The 23,961-nt window shown below is 50.0% G+C and overlaps 2 protein-coding genes across 2 annotated transcripts in view; one reads left to right on the top strand and one right to left on the bottom strand.

Moving 5' to 3' along the window:
* Positions 1-287, bottom strand: part of ap4m1 (adaptor related protein complex 4 subunit mu 1) — an 18,108-nt gene extending 17,821 nt beyond the window's left edge. Inside the window, exon 1 of the mRNA XM_043683655.1 lies at positions 95-287. Coding sequence (XP_043539590.1) covers positions 95-152 — 58 coding nt within the window. The 5' untranslated portion in view covers positions 153-287. The remainder of the gene's footprint in view (positions 1-94) is intronic.
* Positions 288-2,639: 2,352 nt separating this feature from the next.
* Positions 2,640-23,961, top strand: part of mcm7 (minichromosome maintenance complex component 7) — a 30,762-nt gene continuing 9,440 nt past the window's right edge. Inside the window, 12 exon segments of the mRNA XM_043683594.1 lie at positions 2,640-2,950; positions 3,518-3,597; positions 4,961-5,125; positions 5,903-6,027; positions 7,446-7,626; positions 10,054-10,162; positions 10,239-10,411; positions 12,673-12,787; positions 14,183-14,314; positions 18,269-18,352; positions 21,065-21,276; positions 22,458-22,639. Of these exon segments, the coding sequence (XP_043539529.1) occupies positions 2,929-2,950; positions 3,518-3,597; positions 4,961-5,125; positions 5,903-6,027; positions 7,446-7,626; positions 10,054-10,162; positions 10,239-10,411; positions 12,673-12,787; positions 14,183-14,314; positions 18,269-18,352; positions 21,065-21,276; positions 22,458-22,639 (1,580 nt within the window). The 5' untranslated portion in view covers positions 2,640-2,928.

Genomic DNA, 23,961 nt, shown 5'->3' with positions numbered 1-23,961 from the left:
TGTGGGGGGTGGCTGTGGGGATCAGAGTGTGTGGGGGGGGGTGGCTGTGGGGATCAGGGTGTCTGGGGGTGGGGGCTGTTTCTCTCTGGGATACGGTCCTTGTAGATGAGGTGGTCTCCTCGGGCCGACACGATGAAGAGCTGAGAGATCATCGCCCTCTCTCTCCGTCCCACCGACAGCTCACTGCTCACCCACACGGGGGGACAGGGAGAGATGTCCCGGATACTCACTCACTCCGACCCCCAGGCTTCGGGCCTAACCCGGCTCCGCTTCCCGATTGGAGCAAACCGCCGCCAATCAGCGTCCGGTCACCACAGCAACCGGGAGGGAGAGCCAATCAGAGAGAGGAGCATGGTTAGCGTGCTCTTTATATAGGCTGTGGGGTTATATAGGGAGTATACATGTAATATATATTGTGTGGGAGATTATATGGGGTGGGTTATATAGGATGTGGGGTTATACAGAGAGTATAAATATATACTGGGGAGATTATATGGGGGTATATTATATATATATATCAGATATCCATGAGATGGGTTATATAGGCTGTAGGGTTATATAGGGTGTAGGGTTTGGGTTATATGGGATGCCAAATATACAGTGTTTAGAAGATGTAGGATTTGGATTATACAAGGTTTTAGGGTTCAGAGGATGAGGAATATATAGCGTGTGACATATATGTGTGTGTGTGTATATGGGGTTTGGGGTATATTATGTGCCAATTTTACAGAGTGTGGGATGTCTAGGGTGCAGATGACAAAGGGAGTAGGAGATACAAGGTGTAGTATATACAAGATGCCCTTAAAACAGGGTATGGTGTACTTAAATTGTGGGATATATAGACTGTGGGAATATAGGATGCTGATTGTACAGATTTTAGACTATATTGGGTATGGATTCTACATAGTTCTACTATATATTGGATGTGAATTAAATAAGGTGTGGTGTATTTTTTGTCTGGATTATACAGGGTATATAGGATGTGGATTATGTAGTGGGGGTATACATATTAGGAGATATATATATATATATATATATATATAAGATTTTACAGGTTTTGGGGTCTTACATGAGGTGTAGGGTGCAAACTATGTGGGATATACAGGGTGTGGAGCATGTAGAGTGTGGATTATATATGGTGTGGAGTATATAGTGTGCCCAGTGTATGTGGTGTGGACTATATAAGGTGTGACATATACAAGTTGTGCGTTGTACAGGGTCCATGTTATACAAGGTGTGGAGTATGTAGGATGTGGGTTATACAGGGTGTAGAGGATATGAATTGCAGGATACATGGGGTGTGGGATATAAAGGGTGCAGATTAAACTGGGTAAAGTGTATATGAAGTGTGCAGTATATTGGGGAATATTGAGTGCAGATTATTCAGTGTATGGGATGTATAGAATGTGGATTATATGGCATGTGGGGAATTAAGGTTTGGGATATACAGGGTGTGCAGTGTGGGGGCGCATATTTAGTAGGGTGATGTGTATCTAAAGTGTGGACTATTCAGGGTGTGGCTTATAAGGTTTAGAATTATACAATGTGCAGGATATACAGGCTATGAGGGATATAGGGTATGGATTATATAGAATGTAGTGTATTGTAAAATTGTGGGATATATAAATTGCGGATTACACATGACATAAAATATATCGGGTTTAGATTATACAATGTGAAGATTATACAGGGTGTAGGGTGTATTGGATGCAGGATGTGGGATACGTTGGTTGCAGTTATACAGGGTGTGGATTCTGTGTGGTGTACATAGCATATGCAAATTACACCTGGTATAGGGTATATATGGTGTCGATTATGCAAGGGGTTGGGGTATTACAGTCCTCCCTGATGAATGGCTTATGACCAAAACATCAATTCTCCTGCTCCTTGGTTGCTGTGCTTGTCCAACACCACACTGGCGACACTGATCTCCAGCATCTGCAGTCCTTACTTTCTCCAGTATTAGAGAGTCTGGATTACACAAGGTTTGCATTTTGAATTGCACAAAATGCGGGGTATACAACTGAGTATGCAGGGTGTGTGTTACACAAGGTGCGGGATGTACCTTGTGTGTATATTGTGTGCTGATTATATAGGATACGGGAAATACATTGGTTAGATATTTGAAATGTGGATTATACTGGATACAGGGCATACATCTGGGTGGATAGGGTGCATATTACATAGAATGTAGGATAAACATCTATTGATTATAAATGGTGTGGATTCTACAGGATGCGGGATATGTATTGGGTGGGCATCTAGGATGTGAGCTATAAGGAACATGGGTATGCATCTGTTTGATATATAGGGTGTGTATTACATGGGATGTAGAATATACATCTGTTTGGTATATAGTGTGTAGATTATACAGAATGTGGAATATATATCTGTTAGGTGTAGAGGGTGTGTATTATATTGGAAGTGGGATATACATCTGTTCGGTACATAGTGTGTAGATTATACAGAATGTGGAATATATATCTGTTAGGTGTAGAGGATGTTAACTATATTAGAAGCGGGATATATATCTTATCGGTATGTAAGTAGATTATACGTGATGCGGATTATAAAGGGTATGTTGGGGAGTGAACCGGGGTTCGGACACGGATGTGACGTTGAGGGGGCGGGACCTATGTGGATTGGCGCCTTCAGGACTCTTCCATTTGAAAGGAGGGGGTGGTAGTTAAATATTGATTGTGTTGCTGCACCAAGAGGCTCCTGTCCGGGGTTCAGTCTGGTTCTGAGTTTAAACACCAAGTATCTTCTAGCCGGGCGTTTTTCCCCCTCTTCATTCCGTTGCTGTTTGTGTCTTTATTTCGGCCCACGGTCTGTGAGATCTCCCCCATTTCTGAGGGGACGTGGCTGAATCCGTAAAGTATCACGTGGTCCCCGGTTTCGCGCCAGTTTCAGATTCCAGGATCCGCCATGGACTATCACAGGGAGAGGGGTAAGAGAGGGGTAAATACTCCCAACATATACACACAGGGAGAGGGGTAAATACCCCCAACATATACACACAGGGAGAGGGGTAAATACCCCCAACATGTACACACAGGGAGAGGGATAAATACCCCCAACATGTACACACAGGGAGAGGGGTAAATACCCCCAACATGTACACACAGGGAGAGGGGTAAATACCCCCAACATGTACACACACTGGGAGAGGGGGAAGTACCCCCAGTATATACACAGGGCGAGGGGGAAATGCCCCCAGTGTATCCACACAGGGCGAGGGGGAAATGCCCCCAGTGTACACACATGGAGAGGGGTAAATACGCCCAATGTACACACGGAGTGGTTCAAAGAGGGGGAATTGTTACTTAGATGTAAGAGAGACCTAATAATCCCATCGCCTACCCTTCTTTCCCTTTATTCCCTCTTTTCCTACCCCCACTGCTGCCCAACACCCACCCACCCCATTTCTGCCTCCTTCCCTCCCTCATCCCAAAGGTCTCGTCTGTCTGCCTCCTGCCAGAAGATGCTGAAAGTCTCCTGTATTTATCTGTTACAGAGAAGTGCACCAAGTTCCTCTTGGAGTTCTACACTGACACGGGACTCGGCAAGAAACATTTCAAATATGCAGACCAGTTGGTAAGCATCTCCCTCAGACGCTCTCTGAGCCCTTTCTGCCTGTAGTCCCTGTGTCCTCAGCTTTCCCTGAGGCCCAAACACACACCCTCAATCTCTCCCTCTCCTGTGTCCCAGACACATTAACCTCATACCTTCATGTCCAGTGAGCCTGAGTCAACCATGGTAATCACAAGAACAGTTGTTGGGAGAGGCTGAATAGGCAGGAGCTATTTTCTCTAGATCGTCAGTGGCTGAGGGGTGACTTTACCGAAGTTTATAAAATCATGAAGGGAATGGATAGGATAAATCGATAAGGTATTTTCCACAGGATGGGGGAGCCCAGAACTAGAGGGCATAGGTTTAGGGTGAGAGGGGAAAGATTTAAAAGGGAGCTAAGGGGAACCTTTTTCACACCGAGGGTGGTGCATGTATGGAATGAGCTGCCAGAGGAAATGGTGGAGGCTGGTACAATTACAACATTTAAAAGGCGTCTGGATGGGTATATGAATAGGAAGGGTTTGGAGGGATATGGGCCAAGCGCTGGCCAATGGGACTAGATTAGGTTGGGATATCTGGTCGGATGAGTTGGACCAAAGGGTCTGTTTCCGTGCTGTACGTGTCTATGACAGATCTGCATGACTTGTTTGTGATTCCTGCAGGAGCTCACGTGCACAGACACAATAAAGGCGGTTGGGCACGTTTCAAAAAGTGGGGGGAGTGGAGGAGCGTGAAGCACTTTCAAAGCTGTTGTTTTGTACTTGAAGACGCAGCAGCAATGCAAACCTGTTGTCTCCCTCCCCCACCCTGTAATCTGGGAGCCGGAATGTTCGATCCTTGCTAATTCCTGCCACTCGGCATCTGTTATGTCAGTCTCCGGAACTGGATGGTGCTCGGGGTTTACACGTTGAGATGTGGGGGGTATGGGGTGGTTGCTAACTCTCCTGGGTCGATCTGTTCAGCAGGTGTAGCTGGGTGGGTAACGCATGGAGATACGGGTGGGTCTAACTCTTCTGTGTTATTCTGTTCCCCCTCCCTCCCACAGGTGTAGCTAGGTGGGTAACGCATGGAGATTCGGGTGAGTGTGGCTAACTCTCCTGGGTCGTTCATGTACCCCCTCCCTCCCTCCCTCCCACCGGTGTAGCTAGGTGGGTAACGCATGGAGATTCGGGTGGGTGTGCTAACTCTCTTGGGTCGTTCATGTTCCTCCTCCCTTCCTCCCACAGGTGTAGCTGAGTGGGTAACGCATGGAGATTCGGATGGGTGTGCTAACTCTCCTGGGGTCATTCTGTCCCCCCTCCCTCCTGCAAGTGTAGCTGGGTGTGTAACGCGTGGAGTTTCGTGAGGGTATGCTAACTCTCCTGAGTTGCTTCCCCCACCCCTACAGGTGCAGATAGCTCACCGTGAGCAGGTAGCGCTGTACATTGACCTCGACGATGTCGCGGAGGAAGATCCAGAGCTGGTGGACTCGATCTGTGAGAACACTCGCCGTTATGTCAGCCTCTTTGCCGACGCAGTCCAGGAGCTGCTGCCGCGGTACAGGCAGCGGGAGGTAGGTCGGAGCGCAGTAATCGCACGGGTCACTATGCCCCCACAGTGTGGAAACAGGCCGTCCAGCCCGTTGAGTCCGCACTGACCCTCCAAAGAGCACACCACCTGGGCACAAGTGACCCTTCGAGCAGTCCTGAGGAAGGGCCACCTTAGTGTTATCTCTGATTTCTGTTCACAGGTGCTGCCAGACCTGCTGAGCTTTTCCAGCAACTTCTGTTATTGCCACAATGTTAAGATTGTCAGCTCAGACTGAGATAAGGAGAAATGTCTTTACTTTGCGAGTTGCCTGGATTTAGAACGAGCTGCCCGGGAGAGTGGTGGAGGCAGATGTCATAGGAGGCTTCAGAAGAGAACTGGGTGTATATCTGAAAGTGGTGAGGTTGGAGAGATATGGAGATTGGGCTGGAGAGTGGTGCTAAGCTGGAGGGCTCTTTTGGGAGCCGGTACGGACATGATGGGCCGAATGGCCTCCTCCTGTAATGTAGATTCTGCAACATTCAAGGCTGTGGGACAAGTGTTGGTGAGTGGGATTAGTGCAGGTTGGCACAAACTCAATGGGCTGAAGGGCCTCCTTGTTGGTGAATGACTCCCCACACAGGGTTGACATGAATCCAGGCTTCGCACCGACTGGGCTCCTCTGGTGGATCCCTGGGTTGGGGTAGGGTTCGTCGGTGCCCCCCCCCGCCCTCCGCCCTCCGAGAGAGAGATATCTGGTCGCTTTCCTCAGCCCCTCCCCATTTGAACATTTCGGTTGGTGACCTGCAGCCTCTGCCTTCAGGTGGCCAACAAAGATGCTCTGGACGTCTACATCGAGCACCGACTGATGATGGAGCAGCGGACCCGTGATCCCGGTGAGGTCCGAGATGCTCAGAACCAGTACCCGCAGGAGCTGCTGCGCCGATTGTGAGTCTAACCGTGTGGGCGTGGGGAGGGTGGAGGAGGTGTCTGGGAGAGGCTTTGAGGATGGAGGCAGCCCCTAATCCGGGTTCAGGGTGCTTTTGCAGGGCTGGGAATCATGGTGCAGGTGCTGGGATTCCTGTTCTCTTGTTTAGTGCAGACCATTCAGCCCATCTATCCTGTGCAAGTTCAGCGAAAGAGCAACCCCCCCCCTCCCCCCAAACCATCCCCGAAACGTTCAAAAACAAAACACTCACTCCTCCTATTTAGTTCAGGGGATGGGGCACGGCTGGTTTTCTGTTAGTCGCAGGTGGGTGTCACTGGTTGGGGCTGGTACCTATTGCCCGGCTGCCCCTTGAGAAGATGGTGAGCTGTCACCTTCAGCCACTGCTGCAGGTTCATACAATTGCCATTCGGCCCATCGAATCCACACCAACCCTCCAAAGACCATCGCCCCTACCCTGCTCCTGTAACTCTGCATTTCCCGTGGTGTATGCACCAAACGTACATTCCCTGGACACCACGGGGCGATGGCCAATCCACCCTGACCTGCGCATCTTCGGACTGTGGGAGAAAATCCACGCAGACACGGGGAGAACACACAAACAGTTGCAGACACTTGACTGAGGCTGGAATCGAACCCACGTCCCTGCGAGACAGCAGTGTTTACCACTGTGCCACCCAGGTTGACCTACACAATGCTGTTGGAGACTGAAATAACTCCACAAAGGCCAGTATCCTGTCACCAAGTCACTCTTTATTTACATGTGTATAGTACATGACACTGACCCAGCTAGCTCAGTGCCAGCTCCTAGGGTGAGCAGCGCCCCTGACGCTCATAGAATCCCCAAAGTGTGGAAGCTGGTTCGAATGCGCACATTTGAAGACACTCCAAGGAGCATCCCACCCAAACCTACCCTATCTCTGCAACCCTGCATTTCCCATGGCTAGTCCAACTACCCAACACATCCCTGGTCACTACAGGGCAATTCAGCATAATCAATCCACCCTAATGTGCTCATCTTTGGATTGGCGGAAACCCACGCAGACACTGGGAGAACGTGCAGACTCCGCATGGACAGTCACGCAAGGGTGGAATCGAACCCTGGTCCCTGGCGCTGTGAGGCAGCAGTATTAACCACTGAGTCACCCCACGCAGCACTGTTAGGGAGGGAGTTTGAGAATTTGTACCCAGCGACACTGAAGCAACAGTGAAGTATTTTCAAATCAGGGCGGTAAGTCGCTTGAAGGGGGAATTGCTGGGGATGGTATTCTGATGTGTCTGCCTGTCCTTTGTCGATGATAACGATCCCGGGGTCTGGAAAGTGCTGTTGGAGAATGCAACAAGGATGTTGGTGATGCCCAGTGTTAACTGACTTGTCCCCCACTCTCTCCACTACCCCCCCCCCCCCCCAAAACCATAGCGAGGTTTACTTCAAACCTCCGAGCGTCGTGAAGCCGAAGGTGATCCGAGATGTCAAGGCGGACAGCATCGGCAAGCTGGTGACCGTCCGAGGCATCGTGACCCGTGTGACCGAGGTCAAGCCCATGATGGTGGTGGCTACATACACGTGCGACCAGTGCGGAGCCGAAACCTACCAGCCGGTGAGGGCGCGGCACTTTGCCGGGCAGCTTGGCTGCGAGTTTGTGAACTGTGTGGTAGGGGTGGACAGTTTGGACTCGATTTGGTGAGGGAGGGAGGGGCTCACGAGGAGCAGATGGAGACCATTCTGCCCCTTGAGCTTTCTCCACCGTTCTGTGATCGTGACTGACTTTTCAATTTCCACATTCCCACCCACTCCGGGCAACCCCTCTGCCTGGCAACAGTCTGTCTCCGTCTCAGAAATAATGGGTAACCCGCCCACGCCTACTGAGGCAGCATCCCGTTCCTGAAGGAGTGATCCCTAAGTTTTAAACAGGGCCCACTCTGTTCTGGAATTGCCCACACAAGGCAGTCTCCATGTCTCATTCCTGTAGAGGAAGTGTCTGTCTGAGTGAGCCACGGTGTCTATTCCACCTGTCTCTTTGTAATTGTACCCAGCAATTCTGCCGCCTCTCCTTTTGGGTTTTACGAAAATGTACTATTCAGCACCCAAACATCTCCTTGTGAAGCATTGTCTGTTTGTCCGTCTCTCTTTCTGTCTCTCTCTCTCTCTGTCTCTCTCTCTCTCTGTCTCTCTCTCTCTGTCTCTCCACCTCTCTCATACACTGTCCCTGTCAAGTGCTCTCTCTCTCTATCTCTTTCTTTCTGCCCCCTCATTCAATTTCCCTGACAAATGCGTTCTCTCTGCCCCCCTCATGCACACTTGCTGTGAAGCACAATTTGTCTCCTTTGCCTGCCTGAGACACAAACTGCCAAGTGCTGTCCCCTCTGTCTGTCTGCACTCTTTCTCTGTGCGTCGCTCATACCCACTCACCTCTGTCTCTCTTATCCTGTTGTCTATCTGTGCCTCCCTCATACACACGCCTTTGTCAAGTGAGCTCGCTCTCTCTCTCGCTTTCTTGTGTGCACTCCTCATACACTGTCGCTGTCAGACACTTGTCCCTCCTTACATCTATCTCTGTCTCTCTGTGCCCTGCTTAGATATGCTGTGTCCTGACAGTGAATCTCATCTCACCACCATCCAATCAAAGGACTGTCCTCTTATTGGTTACACCTCATCAAGGAAGCTGGATCATGGGATATTCTGTTTGGGATCATCACCATCTCTCTTTCCCTTCAAAGGAACCATCAACACCATAGGAACAGGAGTAGACCATTTAGCCCTCGAGCCTGTTGCACCTTTCAGTGAGACCCTGGCTGACCTCTGTGGCCTAACTCCATACAACTGTCTGATTAGACTAGATTCCCTACAGTATGGAAACAGACCCTTCAGCCCATCAAGTCCATACTGACCCTCCAAAGAGCAACCCACCCAGACCCATTGCCCTACCCTGTATTTACCCCTGACTAATGCACCTAACACTATGGACAATTTAGCATGGCCAATTCACCTGATCTGCACACACCTTTGCACTGTGGGAGGAAACCAGAGCACCCGGAGGAAACCCACGCAGATACAGGGGAGATTGTGCATACTCCACAAGTGCAGTTGGCCGAGGCGGGAATTGAACCCAGGTCCCTGGCGCCATGAGGCAGCAGTGCTAACCACTGAGCCACCGTGCCACGCGGTGTTTGCAAACAAAAAATCTATCTCGGATTTAAACTTAACAACTTGCATCCAACATCCACTGCCATTTGTGGAAGAGAGTTCCAAACCTCTCCCACCCTGTGTGGGTGTAGAAGGGGCTTCCTCACGTCTCTCCTGAGTGGTCTGGCTCTCGTTCTCAGACCCTGCTCCCTAGTTCTAGAATCCCCATCCGGTGGAAGTAGTTTATGTTTGTCTGTTCTGTCTTTTCCTGTTGTTATTTTCAAAGATTTCGATCAGACTGCCCCATAACCTTCGAAATTCCAGAGAAAAGAGGCCTCGTTTGTATAATCTCTCCTCCTAACTTAACTGCTGAAGTCCACATTTCATTCTTGCAACCTATTCTCTCCCAAGGCCAGTGGACCCTCCTTAAGATCTGCATGGCATGAGGTGCGGGCAGAGTTTTGTTTAACCGCGGATTAATGTCTGCGTCCTCATACTCCAGTCCTCCTTAAGTACAGGCCAGCAGTCCACGATCCAGCGTGAGAGAGTCCCTCCACTTTAAAACTCAGGGGTGGGGCGTGGGAATCAGCCCTGCAGACTTCCTCCTGCACCGATGCATCTGTCATCTTCCGTCCACTCGGCCTCTGGCCTTGGACTACTGGGACCTGGGAGAGTTTTGCTTCCCAGAGTGGGTCAGCATGATGTTAGGGTGGGGTGGGTGGGTGGTGGAGTTACGGTGGGGGAGGGTGTATTGCAGAGCCAGCAACTGCTCCCATTAGTGCTTTGAGACGGAGCGGCTGCGTTTCTGCAATGTATCCTGCTTGCCCCCCCCTCAACCATCCTGCCCCGTGTCGGGGCTTTTTCCGCAGCCGTCCCTGATTGAAAGCGCTCCCTGTTTCAGATCCAGTCGCCGACCTTCATGCCCCTGATCATGTGCCCCAGCCGTGAGTGTCAGACCAACAAGTCAGGAGGGCGCCTGTACCTGCAGGGGGGGGGCACGTAAGTGACCGGTATTTGGGTTTGCTCGCGCTCGTTGTGGGGGGGGGGGGGGGGTGCTTCTTGCTGCAGACTCCTCATTAATGAGAGGTTTGTTTTCTTCCCCTGCCCAGAGCGACCAGGTGCCGGTGGGAAATATTCCCCGCAGCATGACCGTGTACAGCCGAGGGGAGAACACGAGACTGGCGCAGCCCGGTGACCATGTCACCATCACCGGCATCTTCCTCCCCATGATGCGGACTGGATTCAGGCAGGTGATTCAGGTAAGGCTAGAGTCCAGCTGTCCCTGACAGGACTGGCGAGGTCAGGTCGCAGCTGTACAGGACATTGGTTCGGCCACTTTCAGAATATTGCATGCAGTTCTGGTCTCCTTCCTACCGGAAGCATGTTGTGAAACTTGAAAGGGTTCAGATAAGATTTACAAAGATGTTGCCTGGGTTTGAGCTATAGGGAGAGGCCAAACAGGTTGGGGCTGTTTTCCCTGGAGCGTCAGAGGCAGTGACCTTATAGAGGTTTATAAAATCATGAGGGGCATAGATAGGGTAAACAGACAAGGTCTTTTCCCTGGAGAGGGGGAGTCCAGAACTAGAGGGCATAGGTTTGGGGAGAGAGGGGAAAGATATAAAAGGGATCTAAGGGGCAACGTTTCCACACAGAGGGTGGTACGTGTATGGAATGAGTTGGCAGAGGAAGTGGTGGAAGCTGGTACAATTGCAACATTTAAGAGGCATCTGGATGGGTGTATGAATAGAAAGGGTTTGGAGGGATATGGGCCGGGTGCAGGCAGGTGGGACTAGATGAGGTTAGAATATCTGATCGGCATGGACGGGTTGGGCTGAAAGGTCTGTTGCAGTGCGAAATAGCTCTATGCCTCTATGATGGGGCTGCATCGCTCCTTCCCATTTCTGGACCTTAAAAAAAAATAAACGAACCTTTGCTGTCGCGCTGGGGTCAGAATCTGCGCGCTGTCATACGCTCATCCACCTATTGGGGGCGTGCAGTGAAAGCTGACCCAACCAACAGCGCCCCACAAATAAATTAAAACAAAAAGAAACCATTAGTGGCTCAGTGGTTCGCACTGCTGCCTCACAGCACCAGGGTCCCAGGTTCGATTCCAACCTTGGGCAACTGTCTGTGTGGACTTTGCACATCCTTCCCGTGTCTGTATGGGTTTCGTCCCACAGTCCAAAGATGTGCAGGTCAGGTGAATTGGTCATGCTAAATTGCCCATAGTGTTAGGTGCATTAGTTAGAGGGAAGTGGGACTGGGTGGGTTACCCTTTGGAGGGTCGGTGTGGACTTGTTGGGCCGAAGGGCCTGTTTCCACACTGTAGGAAATCTAATCAAAAGTGCTTTGAGTATGATCTACATTAACACCTTTAGGGAGGCGATAGCTGAGTGGTACTGTTGCTGGACTATTAATTCAGAGACCCAGGTCGTGTCCCAGCGACTTGGGTTCGAATGCCACCCCATCAGATTATGATTTGGAGATGCCGGTGTTGGACTGAGGTGTACAAAGTTAAAAATCACACAACACCAGGTTACAGTCCAACAGGTTTAATTGGAAGCACACTAGCTTTCGGAGCGACGCTCCTTCAATCATCAGATTATAGAGTTTAAATTCAATAAACAATCTGAAATCTGGTACATGGTAGTTCTTCTATAATGCGATGGTTGTGTTGTGCAACCCTGTGTTATAGAAAAATCTCGCTTTAGAAACAGCGCTTGAAGTGTCAGCGATGTAATTGCATCAAATCCAACGCACATTTTAAAAATTCGCACTTCATAAACAGTGTTCCCCAGTTTGTCAATTGCGTTACAGCAAATTCACTTTAACGAAACACGGGTTATAGCAGAGCGATTTGTCCAATGATGACCATGAATCTGTTATCGATGTTCAGAAAAACCCATCTGTTTCACTAATGTCTTTCAGGGAAGGCAACTGCCATCCTTACCTGATCTGACCTACATGTGACTGCAGACCCACAGCCGACGTGGTTAACTTTTAACTGCCCTCTGGGCAATTAGGAATGTACAATAAATACTGGGCCCAGCCAGCAATGTCCTCATCCTGTGAATAAATGAAAAGGAAGCGCATATTTCTACACTATCCCCATATCCCTTGACATTTTTACTTAGTGGAAGAGTCTCTCAAACAGACGCGCATGTGCGAGTGCCCACACGGAGAGGCAAGCGCGCACACATGGATTTTACCACACGTTGATGCTCACTGCAGTTAGAGCACTCAGAGGCGAGAAGTGTTTTTATTTAGAAAGGGTTTATTGAGAGAAACGCTAGCTGCTTGAAGGAGGTTGGAGAACCACAAGACACAGTTTGGGAATGACCACGCAATAACACCGAGCTGAGCGGGGGGACCCTAGTTACGCACTGGGATAGGTTGCAGCAGGAGTGGTGTGGGGGCAGCAGAATCACTCGTAAGGGAGTGGGTTGAGCACCAGGGAGGGATCGCGTGGGAAAGGCGCTCCCGCCTGTCGCGGTGTTTAATCAAACCGCTGTGCTCCCAGGGTCTGCTCTCGGAGACCTACCTGGAGGCTCACAGGATCTCTCAGATGAACAAGACTGAAGACGACGAGCTGGGGACACAGGAGTTGAGTGATGAAGAGCTGAGACAGATCACTGGTATGTACAGGGCGGTGTGGGAGGTTGGGAGGCGTGACCACAGGGAGAGGTCACTGCCGATTTGGTGTGCCGTGCAGGAGCAGTGTAGTGACTGGGTGTGACGTACCTATACCCCGGGTTTGGGTGATGGTTTATACTGAGTTAGTGGTTCCCATCGGTTGGATCCTGTCAGGGCAGGTTTGCATGTTCTCCCCATGTCTGCGAGGGTTTCCACACAGTGCTTCGGTTTTCTCCCACGGTCCAGAGATGTGTGGGTTAGGGTAGACTGGCCGCACTTAATTGCCCCGTAGTGTCCAGGGCATATACAGGCTAGGTGGGTTAGCCATGGGAAATACAGGGATGGGATCGGGTAGGGGTCTGAGTGGGATGCTCATTAGAGTCGGTGTGGACTCAATGGGCTGAACGGCCTGATTCCACACGGCAGGGATTCTCTGAGTGAGTAGAGTCTCAGTGCAAGGTCGTCTCTGGGCGATCATAGTGGATCCTGGGAGTAATCCACTGCGGCAGGGGTCGGGAGGAGGTCGCTGAGCATCAGCTTGAAGGGGAAGCAATGGTCTAGAAGTATTGTCGCTGGACTGTTAATGCGGAGACCATTGTCATGTTCTGCAGACTCGGGTCCAAATCCAGCCATGACAGTGGTGGAATTTGAATTCCATAAAAATCTGGAATTAAGCGTTTGAGTGATGACAGTAAATCCATTGCCGGAAAAACCCATCAGGTCCACTGATGTCCTTACCCAGTCTGACTGACATGTGACACCAGACCTACAGCGATGCGGTTACCCTTTGGGCATTTAGGGGTGGGCCTCTGGGTCACGTGCCTTGGGGAACGTGGGTTCAAATCCCGCCGCGGCAGATGGTAGAACTTCAATTCGGTCAAAATCTATAATCAAAGTCTAATGATGACCGTGAATCCGTTATTGATGCTCAGAAGGACCCGTCTGGTTCCCTTTAGGGAAGGAAACTGCTATCCTTACCCGGCCTGGACCAAATGTGATTCCACACCCAAGCAACGTGGTTACCCTCTGGGCAATTAGGGGATGGGCAATAAATGCTGGCCTCGCCAGCGATGCCCTCACCCCGTGACTGAATGATGTTTTTACAAAATGCCAGCGGCTCCAACCTGTCCGTCCACACTACTGGGCGGCTGCAAGTGTGATCCCAGCAGGTTAAAGGCCTGTGCCTTGATATAGGGGCAGGAGTGAGCGTGCTGTTGGGGTACTTGGTGAATGGAGTGTTTCTGGTGACGTGCTGTCAGTGGGTAAAAGTTCGATAAGGCAGAGCACCATGCGGTTTAGGAGCTGCCCGGTTGCAGTGGCCCTGGTCCTCTGCGCTGGCACTGTGTCCGGTCGTGGGTGACATGAGCTGACCCACTGTGTCCCCCCCCCTTTTGCAGAAGAGGATTTCTATGAGAAGCTGGCAGCCTCGATTGCGCCTGAAATCTACGGGCACGAGGACGTGAAGAAGGCTCTGCTCCTGCTGTTGGTTGGAGGGGTCGATCAGTCTCCCAAAGGAATGAAGATCAGAGGTAAGAGCTGCTGAATTAACTTGGCTTCATGCCTCAGAGTAGAATTAAGAGTCGTAGAGATGTACAGCACAGAAACAGACCCTCCAGTCCGACTTGTCCATGCCGACCAGATATCCTAAACTAATCTAATTCCACTTGACAGCACCTGGCCAATATCCCTCCAAACCCTTCCTATTCATATACCCATCCAGGTGCCTTTTAAATGCTGTAATTGTACCAGCCCCCACCCCTTCCTCTGGCAGCTCATTCCTGAAATTGAAATTGAACTGATGCTTTGCTAAGTTGGTTGTATTCAGAGATAAGAGAAAACAATAGAGTTTACATAACATGAATCAGAAGACAGTGATTTGGTATTCAAACCAACCTTGAACTGCTACCATGGTATGACGATTTATGTAATCAAGACCCCTTTCCCAGGGAATAATATTGGATTAGCCTGTTGTCAATCGTGTCACCTTATTACATTTGATTGGTCTTTAAGGCTGTACTGTCTCTTAAACATATAAATAATGTGTAATTTTTGAATGTAATTCAAATAATGAAAATTTATGACCCCTCGAGAGGGACCTCTTGGTTCAAGATCTATCAAAAGAATCAACTGAATGCAGTCTGTACGCAAGTAAGGGTCATTAGTTTGTTGAATCAAAGTACCTTGACACAATTCTGTCCAGCAACACAGAGGTTAAAGCTTCTCACCATCCTCTGTGTGAAAACGTTGCCCCTCAGGTCCTTTTAAATTCCCCCTCCCCTCACCCTAAACCTATGCCCTCTAGTTCTGCACTCCCTGCCACCCCAGGGAAAAACACCTTGTCTATTTATTTAAAAATCACACAATACCAGGTTATCGTCCAACAGGTTTAATTGGAAGCACACTAGCTTTCAGAGCGACGCTCCTTCATCAGGTGATAGTGACATTCACCTGATGAAGGAGCGTCGCTCTGAAAGCTAGTGTGCTTCCAATTAAACCTGTTGGACTATAACCTGGTATTGTGTGATTTTTAACTTTGTACACCCCAGTCCAACACCGGCATCTCTGAATCTTGTCTATTTATCCTTTCTATCAACCTCTGTAAAGTCATCCCCCAGCCTTTGACGCTCCAGGGTAATAAACCCCCCCCCCCCCCCCCCCATTCAGCCTCAGCCTCTCCCTGTAGCTCAAACCCTCCATCCCTGGCAACATGCTTGGAAATCTTTTCTGAACACTTTCAGATTTCACAACATCCTTCCGATAGGAGGGAGACCAGAATTGCACGCGATATTCCAAAAGTGGCCTCACCAAACTTGGTCAGACTCTTGTCCCGCTGATGAAGTGGACACCAGAAATCTATTTAGTTTCACTCTGGGTAGAGCTGATTTGAAGACTGTAAGGTCTTTCTGTGTAGAATGGAGATAGTTGTGTTTAGTTCAGACCTTTATTATTATATCCTGCTGTGGGAAGGATGTTATTGGGTTGCCCCCTTCCGATAACATCCCTCCCACAGCAGGACATGATAGTAAAGGTCTGAACTAAACTCAACTATCTCGGTCTACGTAGAAAGACCTTTACAGTCGTCAAATCAGAGGGAATTTACCAGGATGTTGCTGGGACTGGAGAGTTTGAGTTATGAGGAGAGCCGCGAACATTTTTCACTGGGGAGTTGTACAGTGTACGGGGCTGAGGGGTGACCTTCTAGAGGTTTATAAAATGATGAGGGGCATAGATAGGGAGAATAGCAGAGGCCTTTTCCCTGGGGGGAGGGGGAGTTCAAAACTTCGTGGCATATTTTTAAGGCGAGAGGAGAAAGATTTAAAAGGGACCTGAGGGGCAACTTTTCCACGCAGAGAATGGTTTGTATGTGGATTGAGCAGCTGGGAGGAAGTGGTAGACGCAAGTACAGTTACCAGCTTGAAAAGACATTTCGACAGGTACTTGAACAGGGAAGGTTTAGAGGGATATGGGCCAAATACAGGCGAGTGGGACTAGTCTAATTGGAAAACTTAGTCGGCATGGGCGAGTTAGCCTGAAGTTTCCATGCTGCATGGCTGTGTTTGGTCCATTGAGGCAATCTTTTCCATCATTCAGGGCTTCTTATCTTAAACCTGCTGTCTAACCCAGACCACATCCATTCTCAATAGCTCTCTAGTATCACTAATCTGTATCTTATTACTGTACTCTCTGACATCCTGCCCAATCTAATCTCTCTCTTACTTCCTTGCCTATTCCGTCTAGCTTTGTCCTGGCAAATAACATTCATGCCCCACAACTGCCTGGCAAAGGCCATCTACAAAAAGAGAGAATCTGTCCATCACCTGTTGATGTTACTGAAGCCTCCCTACTATCAACATCCTGGCGTTTACCAGTGACCAGTAACTGCCCATACCGATACAGTGCTCACAAGAGCTTGGAACATGCAGCGAGTATCTCACCTGGTTTCCCCAAACCCTGTCCACCATCTACAAACACAAGTCAAGTGTGCGATGGAATACGCTCCACTTGCCTGGATGGGTGCAGCTCCAACAACACTCAAGGAGCTTGACACCACCCAGGATAAGGAGAAAGTGAGGACTGCAGATGCTGGAGCTCAGAGCCAAAACGTGTGGTGCTGGAAAAGCACAGCTGATCAGGCAGCACCCGAAGAGCAGGAGAGTTGATGTTTCAAGCAGAAGCTCTTCATCAGGACTGAAGGACTCATTATGCCCGAAACGTCGACTCTCCTGCTCCTCGGATGCTGCCTGACTGGCTGTGCTTTTCCAGCACCACACTTATTGACCAACATCAAGACAAAACAGCCAATCCATCTTAAAACATTCAGTTGCCACTGACGTTCAGTCACAGCAGTGTTACACCCTGCACAAAATGCACTGCAGCAACTTGCCAAGGCTCCTTGGACAGCACTTTCCAAACCCATGAGCTCTGCCATCTAGAGGGGGCGAGGGCAGCAGGTACATGGGTACACCACCCCCTGCGAGCTCCCATCTGAGCCGCTCGCCATTCTGACTTGGGAATGCAGAGCCGTTCCTTTAGTGTAGCCTGGTCACCCTCCTGGAAGTCCCTCCCTAAGGGCACTTTTTGTTGGTGTTCCTACACCACACAGACTGCAGTGGGTCAAGAAGCAGATCACCCCCACCTTGTCATTGAACAACAGGAGTGGCCCACCAGCGACACCCACATCCCACGATAGAATCTTGAAAATAAAAATCCAAACTCTTCAGTTTCGCACCCAGAGAGAATCCACTCATCCTCGCCCTTCCCCAGACTTTGGATATGCTGTAAGTGTAGGTCTCTGATCCCTCGTTCTCTCAATTCACGAACACTATTCAGTCATTGTATCTAGCTACGAATTGCCCACTTGACTTTAAAATATCTTGTAACCTCTCTTTAACTATGTATATTCTGAAAACGTGCTTCTGCGTTCTGTAATGCAACCTTGATTATGTACAAACAAGGAGTTCTGTGACTCCTCAACTCTAACGCTGACCCGTCCACTGTTAAATAGGTCTGTGGCTGATCTGATTATAAGCTAAAATCTCCATTTGTGCGTATCCCGATAACCTTTTCAGACTTCCGTTAAATAATTGGGAAGCATCGTCCCCACTGAGGGTAGCTGTGTTCAGGAGCTGGTGAATGAGCCAGGCTCACTCGGAGGTGTCTGTAAGACTGTAGAAAGATCCTGACGGCTGTGCCATTTGCCCCCTTGACTGTTCAACATGTTCCCCAAGGTGGTTCCAGTGGTTAGCACCGCTGCCTGACTGTGTGCCAGAGACCAGGCTCAAGTGCAGTCTCCGGTGAGTGTCTGCGTGGGTTTCCATCGGGTGCTCCGGTTTCCTCCCACAGTCCGGGGATGTGCAGGCTAGGTGGATTAGCCGCGCTAAATGTGGGATGGGACCGGGTGAGGGGCCGTTCGGAGGCCTCTTGTCTGCACTGTATGGAAGCTGTGATTCTAATAGCTCTGTTTCCCTGCTGTTTGCTTTCAGGAAACATTAACATTTGCCTGATGGGTGATCCCGGTGTGGCCAAATCACAGCTGCTCTGCTACATCGACCGGCTTGCACCAAGGAGTAAGTGTCCAACCTCTGAAGCTGCCGGGCTCCGGGAATTTATTCACTGACATTGTCCATGATGTTCCAACGTCTGGGTGGGAACGGGTTTCAGTTATATAATGCATGTTAGATCCTTTTCCAGTTACAATGCAAGCTTGCACTGTTTAGAGTAGGATTAGATTTATGGGTGGCACGTGGCTCAGTGGTTAGCACTGCTACCTCACAGCACCAGGGTTCCAGGTTCAATTCTGGCCTCTGGCGACTGTGGGGAGTTTGCACATTCTCCCCGTGTCTGCATCGGTTTCTTCCCACAGTCCAAAGATGTGCAGGTCAGGTGGATTGGCCATGCTAAGTTTCCCGTAGCGTTAGGTGCATTAGTCAGAGGGAAATGGGTCTGGGTGGGTTACTCTTCGGAGGGTCGGTGTGGATTGGTTGGGCCGAAGGACCTGTTTCCACACTGTAGGGAATCTAATCTAATCATTTCTCCAGGCTCTTTTGCTGTGTCCAAAACAGATTTGTGAAAATTTGGTTATTTACGTGCATGAAACCTTTTTCTTCAGTCCGTCCACGTGAAGCAATTCTGACCTTGCGCCTTTTCCTGTAGCTCTTTTCCCCTCGAACAGGTTGCCAGAGTCTGTAGCTTGTGGGCACTGCTCCACATCAAGGAGCACTGACTGGCAGTATCTCCTCATCTCTTAGCACCCCACTGTTGGCATATTTTAAGCACGGGCACGATATTCACATCTGGAGCAGTTTTGGTCGCCTTATTTCGTTGCAGGAGGTTCAGAGAAGCTTGACTCCGGTGATCCCTAGTAAAGAGGGATCATCTTATGAGTGTCCGAGGAGCAGGAGAATAGATGTTTCGGCAATCAGCCCCTTTGTCAGGAATGTCTCCTCCTCAGATGCAACCTGTGCTTTTGCAGCACTTTTCGACCAGCAGGTCACTTAGTTGATTTGATTTATTATTGTCCGGTGCATTGAGGTAGTGTGAGAAGTATTGTTTCGGGGTTTGACAGGGTAAATGTTGAGATGTTGTTCCCCCTCAAGCAAGGGTTTGTGATCAGAGGGTATAGTCTCTGAATAAAGGGGTGCCAAGTTAAGACTGAGATGAGGAGGAATTTCTTCCCTCAGAGCGTTGGCTGCCTTTGGAACTCCTTGCCACAGAGAGCTGTGGGGGCAGAGTCCTTGTGTATGTTGATAGATTCTTCATCGATAAGGGAGTGGAGGGTTAATGGGAAGGGGGGATATCGGAGATTCTGTTGAATTGCACAGTAGTCTGGAGGCACCCCCATTCCTATTTTTTACGGTCTTATTTAGGAATGAGGTTGGCTTAGCAGTAATGTCACTAGACCTAGAGTCTCAATGTCCCGACTCATGCTGTGGGAGCGCAGGTTCAAACCCCATCATGGTGAGATTTAAAGATGGTTAACAAATGTGGAATGTAAAGGTAACCCCTGTTGGCAGTGACCATGGTAACCATCATCGGCTGTCATTATGGGAAAAAAACAAATTAAAACAGAACTAGAGATCTGAATCAGAAATTTAAACTACCCATCTGGGTCATACAAAGTTAAAAATCACACCACACCAGTTTATAGTCCAACAGGGTAAATTGGAAGCACACTAGCTTTCAGAGTGCTGCTGCTTCAGCAGGTGATAGTGGAGGGCTCCATCCTAACACACAGAATTTATAGCAAAACTTTACAGTAATGTAACTGAAATTATATATTGAAAATTTGATTGTCTGTTAAGCCTTTCATCTGTTAGAATACAGTGATAGTTTCACTTTCATGTGTAAATCACAAAACCCTTTTCTTTAAAGTTGCATTCTCGGGTTAGCTGTTAACAATGGTGATAGCTAGACAAATCATCTGGGTCATGAATGTCTTTAAGGGAAGGAAATCAACCGTCTTTACCCCCGTCCTCTCTCCACGTGACTCCAGACCCGCAGCGAGGTAGTTGACTCTTGACAGGCCTCTGGAATGGCCGAGCAAGTCACTCGGGAGAAAGCGAGGACTGCAGGTGCTGGCGATCGAGAGTCGATAAGTGTGGTGCTGGAAAAGCACAGCAGGTCAGGCAGCATCCGAGGAGCAGGAGAGTCGACATCTCGGCCCCTTTGTCAGGAATGTCTCCTGCTCCTTGGATGCTGCCTGACCTGCTGTGCTTTTCCAGCTCCACACTTTTCGACCAACAAGTCACTCAGTTGATTTGATTTAATATTGTCACCTGCACCGAGATAGTGTGAAAAGTATTGTTTTTGTGTGCAGTCCAGGTAAGTCCTACATGAGAGCCGAGTATTGAATATGGTGTTACGGCTACAGAGAAGGGTCAGCTCTAACATATGGGAGACATGTGTTCACAAATCTGATGAGGGGAGGGGAGAGGGAATTGTGCCAGTACCCGCTGTCCCTGTGTAGCTCTGATGGCGGAGCATGGTGGTGAGGAGAGAGGGCGAGAGGCTGCAGAACTGAGAACGGGAAGTGGGCACGGTGTCAGCCAAACGGGAATGGGGTGGTGAAGGATGTAGGAATACAGGATGGAGGGGAGCTGAGTACCACTCCCTGTAACTTGCCAAATAAGTCGAAAACAGGCCCCCTTGCCCTAGGGGTGGCCAATAACGGCCTGCTGAGCCACGCCTCATTTTGTTTTCGGAATAAGCGTTCCAGTGGCAGTAAGAGTGTTGCTGATAGGATCTGTGCTGACTTGACCTTGACCTCCGTGTGTCCCCAGGTCAGTACACCACAGGCCGCGGGTCTTCGGGCGTGGGTCTGACGGCTGCGGTGATGAAGGACCCTGTTACCGGGGAGATGATCCTGGAGGGCGGAGCTCTGGTGCTGGCCGACCAAGGCATTTGCTGCATCGACGAGTTTGACAAGATGATGGACTCCGACCGCACCGCCATTCACGAGGTGATGGAGCAGCAGACCATCTCCATCGCTAAGGTGAGTGGCGTTTGCAGTGGGGCCGAGGATCGGGGTGGGAAAGGGGGGAGTTTGTTCAGCTGGACCACAACGTTACGTGTTACCACTCGCAAGTCCTGGGCAACCCTATATTGGCCACTGATTTACTCCACCAGAGCTTTTGCCACTTTTCAGACTCCTTGACCTTTTTCTTTCTGTTCTGTTCCTCCTGATTCTGTACCCTAGTATTGTCCTTCGGAATTGCCCCCCCCCCCCCCCCACTTCAGTGTCTCTCTATCCTTTATCTAACATGCCAACCAGAACTGGCTGCAAAATGTAGCCTTGCTGTGGTTTGGTACAGATTTAGAGACCAAATTTGGAAACCAGAGTACACAAGTAGGGCGTTGAGGAACACAGCAGGCCAGGCAGCATCAGGAAGCAGAGAAGTCAACATTTTGGGTACAACCGTTTAACGTCGATACAGATTTAGTATATCCTCCCTCCTTTTCGTTATTAGGTGGTCTGAACACTGCACTTAGTTTTGTGATTAATCTGTCAGCGTCTTTCGTCTCTGGCCCTGGACAAATTGCTGATGGTTGACTCGATGTTACCCTGCCTTTATTTTATCTCAGCTGCAGCCACTCCACTTCCCAGTGGGGTGGTGCGTATATGGAATGAGCTGCCAGAGCAAGTGGTGGAGGCTGGTACAATTACAGCATTTAAAAGGCATCTGGATGGGTATATGAATGGGAAGGGTTTAAAGGGATACAGGCAAAGAGGACTGGATTAGGTTAGAACATTACAGCAGAGTGCAGGCCCTTCGGCCCTCGATGTTGCGCTGACCTGTGAAACTAATCTGAAGGTTAGAGTATTTGGTCAGCATGGATGAGTTGGACCGAAGGGTCTGTTTCCGTGCTATACACCTCTATGACTCTATCTGTGCCTTTTCAGGATATGTTATGCTCCCATTCCTGATTTTGCCGTGTCTCTTTCCCAGTTAGCCCTGGCTTGAGAGTGAAACCCGAAAGATTCGGTGCAAAGTTGTTTGTTCCCAAACTGATCCCCCCCCCCCCCCCCCCAACACTCTGAGGTTACCAGTGCCCCATTCCGGCCTCTCGTTACCTGGTTCGATGTGAGCCCCCTCCTCCATCCTGTCCCGTCTCCGGGGCAGTGCCGGGGACGAGACACCACCCCTGTTGTGAGACCGTGTGCTTCCTTCACAGGCTGGCATCATGACCACGCTGAACGCCCGCTGCTCCATCCTGGCGGCAGCTAACCCCGCCTACGGCCGCTACAATCCCAAGAAGACGGTGGAGCAGAACATCCAGCTGCCAGCGGCGCTGCTGTCCAGATTCGACCTGCTGTGGCTCATTCAGGACAAGCCGGACCGAGACAACGATCTGAGGTGCGACCGGTTTGGGCGGGTGCGGGCTAATGGGGCACAGCTGACACCAGGAAGACTGAGGGGCGGCGATCGTGGGGATAGCGTGGTGCTTGTTGGCACTGCCATTGTTGGGGGCGGGGGTAGGGTGGGTCTGGCAGGAACAGAGGAAGGAAGTTTATCCATGCAGTAGTTAGTGCTGTTCACCTTCAATCAATACCCCCTGCTCCTAGCCCCTACTGCAGATAGATAACCATTTTAGCTGCTCTGAATTGACACTTGCGATACATCCGTGTTCAATTTCTCCTCTCTGGGGATATTCCAGAATTCTCCGATCTCGCCCCAAAGCCAAACTCAGGAATTATTCTTCGTAATTCCATCTTTTCTGCACCCCCTCAAAAGTGTGCGCAGGCCAATCGGCCCATCGAGTGCCCCCAGAAGAGCGTCCAGCCCAGACCCATTCCCCATCCCGCTATCCTGCCCCGGTAACCCCAGCGTATCCGGCTTTGCTTCCCGTCTCGGGGCGATTGTCCGTCTGCAGTTCGCATTTTCTCCGCTGTGTCCGCATGGGTTTCCTCCGGGTGCTCCAGTTTCCTCCCACAGTCCAAAGGTTAGGGTGGATTGGCCGTTCTAAATTATCCATTGTATCCAGGGATGTGCAGGCTAGGTGGGTTAACCATTGGAAAATGCAGGGTTACAGATCTCAGCTAGGTGGGTGGGTCTGAGATTCAGTGTGACTGGATAGACCGAATGGCCTGCGTCCACACTGTAGTGATTCTGTACCAGTTTTCCTTTGTTTTTACTGTAATTGGATTTGCGTCCCCTAATCCTTTCAGCTCGCGGACACCTCCTCCTACTGCCCCCTTGACCATGACCCCACCTCACACCACCAAACCATCATCTCCCAGACCATCCATAACCTCATCACCTCAGGGGATCTCCTATCCACCGCCTCCAACATCATAGTCCCACAACCCCGCACCGCCCGTTTCTACCTCCTGCCCAAAATCCACAAACCTGACTGCCCCAGCCGACCCATTGTCTCAGCCTGCTCCTGCCCCATCGAACTCATTTCTGCATACCTTGACACGGTCCTGACCCCTTAGTCCAGGAACTCCACACCGACGTTCGGGACACCACCCATGCCCTCCACCTCCTCCATGATTTTCGCTTCCCCGGCCCCCAACGCCTTATCTTCACCATGTACATCCAGTCCCTATACACCTCCATCCCCCATCATGAAGGCCTCAAAGCCCTCTGCTTCTTCCTTTCCCGCCGTACCAACCAGTACCCTTCCACTGACACCCTCCTTCGACTGACTGAACTGGTCCTCACTCTGAACAACT

The sequence above is a fragment of the Chiloscyllium plagiosum genome, chromosome 48, assembly GCF_004010195.1.
Source record: "Chiloscyllium plagiosum isolate BGI_BamShark_2017 chromosome 48, ASM401019v2, whole genome shotgun sequence".
In the NCBI taxonomy this organism is placed as follows: domain Eukaryota; kingdom Metazoa; phylum Chordata; class Chondrichthyes; order Orectolobiformes; family Hemiscylliidae; genus Chiloscyllium; species Chiloscyllium plagiosum.
This window is presented reverse-complemented; position numbering and strand designations above follow the sequence as displayed.